General features: G+C 35.5%; 1 protein-coding gene across 1 annotated transcript; it reads right to left on the bottom strand.

The window, feature by feature from the left end:
• Positions 1–1,842: 1,842 nt before the first annotated feature.
• On the bottom strand, positions 1,843–4,545 carry LOC112795534 (probable xyloglucan glycosyltransferase 5; the record flags this gene model as incomplete). The annotated part of the gene is given in 4 exon segments (XM_025837492.3): positions 1,843–2,940; positions 3,014–3,127; positions 3,248–3,847; positions 3,944–4,545. Coding segments are annotated over 4 exon segments (1,964 nt in total), but the record flags the coding sequence as incomplete, so codon positions are not given.

Below are 4,545 nucleotides of genomic sequence, written 5' to 3'. Positions count from 1 at the left end.
TTGTTTCTCTAACGTTAGCGATAAAGTATTATACAGGTCAATATGCAGTAAGGCGTGTGTTCCTGTTTATATGTAGTAAAAATAATTTAAGAATGATTCATGATATAACATGTTTAGTTTGTATTAGAGACGAACAATGTATTAAGTCATCGTTTCTATAATTTTACTTAATTTTGTATGGTATTTTCTTAATTAATGTATTTATTAGAGTTTCAGCATTGTAATATGCAAATCAATTCCATTACGTAATCAACAAAGATTTTATTAACTTCTGTCAATTTTTATTTATGATTGTGTTTAATAAAAGCGTCTTTGTAGATGTGTTTAATAGAAATATCTAATATTTTTATAGATGTATCTCCTTATGCATGTCAATGCTAATTATAACTAAAATATAATAATTAATTATTATTGACAATAAATTTGCAAATAATATATTGATAACCTATACTTTTTCTATGCAAATAATTAGTTGAATAATTCACGGCTTTAACTAATATCACTTTGCTGAAAATATTATGAGCAATTCTTAAGAGAAAAATATAAAAAGAAGGAAAAAGAAGAAAATATATTATGTGTAAGGTGTAAGACATTGTGTTGATTTTTACGTTCAATTATTCTATGGAATGCGAATTTTGATTATACTATGTTTATATTCCATATACTAAGGAAAAAATTGCATGACAAATAATAATAATAAGAAAAAAAAATTAAAAACACACGAGTGTTAAGCCTTCTACTCTTCTAGCTTTGTCTCTATCTCAAAATAAGTGTATGGTTTCAAGAATACGTTGGTTTCACGCGAGAAAGGTGAGGGAAATGAACAATAAAGAGTTGTAGAAAGATAAAAGCAATGCAGTTATAGATGAATGTCGTGTCAAGTAGTATCATTCTCTAAGGTTCAGTAAGTTCAAAAGCAATAAAGTACATTCATCAGAAGATAATAAAGGCTTTTATCTGACAGCTGGATCCTTTTCTCACTTTAATTTCAGGCTTACACCTTCTCATACTTACATTTCCATCTTCAAAAATGATGTAAAAGTACATAGATATCAACTTAACAAGTGCCTAGATGTAGCTGTTGTAAAATAGTGAGAAATCCTTAAACTCTTGCAAATTTTCAACAGCTTCGAACTGTGGACAAGGATGTATGTTTTACTTGAACAAAAAATGAGGTGGTCATGTAAACCCACGTGGCAATTTAAAATTAAGAGAAAACAAAGATTTATTCATTATAATTGATGTGGAGATTTTGTCATAATCTATTTGTTCATTATAATTGATGTGGAGATTTTGTCATGATCTCTTACTAATGTTGATTATAAAAAGAGTATCTTTGTTATGATGGATTTAGGAGTCAAAGTCCTTCAAAAGCAGAAAAAGAGAACTATTTGTTGAGGAAGCAAAGGGTCCACCCACAAGACTTGGTTGAGGGTATACAATTCATGTGCTCTGCCATTAATGGAACAGCAACTGGTATATGCCTACCATATACTCTAAAATAATCTTTACTTGTAAGTTTAATTGTTGAATTAAAAACAAATGGGGTCCAAATGGGGGCACTTACATGATTTTGGTCCCTTTGCAAAATCCATGGCCTAAAACCCACATTTATGTGTTCCTTTGATGCAATATAAAATCTAATTCTTCTCTCTTTCTCTCTCAATCTCCACTTCCTGCCGACACTTGCTATATTTACCATTAACTGTTTTTGACATGAGATTAATTATCATGATCTCCTACTCTTTTCATCCAATCAGATATTTCTGTTTGTGGCAATATATAATTAGAAATTTATCACACTTATGTTGCATATATATCATGTAAGTATAAATCTTCAAATGCACTTGTAACATATCAATGTCATTCATTTCAGTAATTAATTACATATGAACCAAGAGTGAATTGAGCAACAATTTGATACTGAACTGAGAGAAAAACGAATCGGCTTATACATTACAGAAAATTGAAAAAACAAAAAAGAAAATGAAAAACAATCAATGGACAAGTAAACCTACCCCGGGAACAATTTAAAAAAATGAAACAAAAAAGCAGAAAAAACTCTATAAAAGCACTTGATGAAGAAGAAGAATAACAAACTTATTTATATGATTTGACTCAATGGTAGAGCTTTCAGCATTTTTACCTGATGAGCCACATTATCCAGGAACCTTGCATATGATATAACTGCCAAAACCAACATCTTTGTATAGCAGCAATTCCACAATTGGTTGGCCTCTTGAATTGTTTATCTTTCTAATAATAGTAACAATAACAAATTCTTATGATCCTCTAGCTCATTTGTTCTCCAATTAAATCCAAACCTACAAGGAGGAATGACACTCCTTGGAACAATAAGTAGTAGAAGTGCATCCCTTGTGCTGATAACAAGCTCCTAAATGCAGCAGTGAGCAATAAGAATGCAAGTGCAAGCTCTTTCTTGTATATCTTGTTCATTTTCTTTACAGGTTTTATAGCAACACTTTCTTGGCATTCCTTTATTTTGTTAAGATCAGAAAGTCCACTATCAGAAGCTCCTCTGTGCAGTTGTTGGAGACTAATGGCCTTGGATTCCCTCTCTTGGGCCGCTAACAAGTCCGGCTCGGACGACCGGCCAGCCTTTTTGGTAACAATCCATTCATATGAACTTCCTAACTGGAACAAACCGGATACCATAGCATTGAATTTCGTTACAGACATTGTATTCTCAAAGAGCAGATAAGGGACGATGAAGGGAAAGGATTTAGGCGCGGGAAGGATGTTCAAGAAGGACATGAATACAGGAATGTAGCATATAACCCAGATTGGAAGCTCTGCCTCTGGGACAAACATTGTTAAAGGAAGAATGATGCAGAATAATGTGAAGGAATAGAATGGCAGGATTAGCTTTCTCAGCAGAAAGAATAGAAATATTAGGTTTGCTTTCTTCCAAAATGCAATCTGCAACAACAAAACAAACATGTTAGAATTGCAGCATGCTATCCTTCATACTAGTTGAAGATAGTGAAACTACCTTAGAGGTTATAATGGCTGGAAGGCACAAACGAAAGAGCTGCATAGGACCAGAATGCCATCGATGCTGTTGTTTCTTGTAGGCTTCATAAGATTCAGGAAGCTCACAAAGAACCTAAAATAACACATTATTGTGCATAGAAATGTTAAGTATATTTTAAAAGGAGACAAAAAATGAAAATGAAGACAGAAACAAACACAACTTTTATGTTTTATTAAGTGAAATAGGTGTTACCTTGACATGATTGAGATAGATAAATTTCCAGCCATTGAGATGGGCCCTGACAGCAATATCCATGTCTTCAACAGTAGTCCTCTCAAGCCAGCCACCAGAGTCTTCAAGAGCTCTTATTCTCCAAACACCGGCGGTTCCATTAAAGCCAAAGAAGTTAAGGAAGACCCCATTGACCTGCTGTTCTACCTCAAAGTGAAAGCATAAATTAATGTTTTGGAGTCTTGTGAGTAAGTTCTCCTCCTTGTTCACAAATGCCCACCTTGCCTGAACCAGTCCCACCTCAGGATTCCCCTTAAAGTATGGCACTGTCTGCTTCAGGAAATCTCTATTTGGTTGGAAATCAGCATCAAAGATTGCAACAAACTCATAATCCTTCACATAATCACACTTCATTGCAGACTTTAGATTTCCAGCTTTGTACCCGGTTCTAAACAATCTATGGCGGTAGATGATGTTCACACCTCTCTGATTCCACTTTGATACTTCTCCTTTGATCAGCCACTGTATCCCCTCATCGTCTGAGTCATCCAGAACCTGAATCAGCAACCGATCTTTCGGCCAATCCAATTCACACACTGCCGAAATCGATTGCTCATACACCTACGTTTAAAATTACCACCGACAGTTTTCTTTTTCAGAAAGTAAAATAAAAAGTGCACAGGAAAAAGAGGAGAAGACATTTTAGTTAGTAGTTACCTCTCTCTCATTACACATGGGAATTTGAACCAGTACCATAGGGTATTCAGAGTTAGATCCTTCCAACTCCAAATCCAAATCATCACGTTGAATATTTGGCCTAATCTTCTTGAGCTTGATCCAGAAGCATCCCAAACAGAGCAGCATTCTATCGAGAGACTGAATCAAAAAGAGAACGACACAGAATGTTGATAGAGACTGAATTGGAGGTGCAATATAACCAGCTCTGAACTCCAACCAGCTGACGTAAGCGTTATGGAAGAAGCCTTTGATCTCGGAGGTTCGAGGGATGTGCAAATTACTGTTGTGTCCCTGGAAGTAACGCCAGCCTTTGAAGTGAGCAAAGAGCTCAAAAGACAAGAATGCGAAGGCCATGAGCAAGAACGTGAGGATGAGTCTGAAGAGAATGGTGCCCTTGGAGGAGTTGTCGATGGAACGATGAAGGAGTCTCTTGTTGAGAGAAGGAAGCAATGAAGAGAGCGTGTTTGCAAAGCAGGCAGCAGAAGCGAAGGCTCTGTGAGCTCTGAGAAGAAGAAGCCATCGGAATTGCTTGCCATTTTTGGCTCTCTCCTTGCCATGAATTTCCATGGTGACCACAACAG

The sequence above is a fragment of the Arachis hypogaea genome, chromosome 4 (genome assembly GCF_003086295.3).
Source record: "Arachis hypogaea cultivar Tifrunner chromosome 4, arahy.Tifrunner.gnm2.J5K5, whole genome shotgun sequence".
NCBI lineage: Eukaryota > Viridiplantae > Streptophyta > Magnoliopsida > Fabales > Fabaceae > Arachis > Arachis hypogaea.
This window is presented reverse-complemented; position numbering and strand designations above follow the sequence as displayed.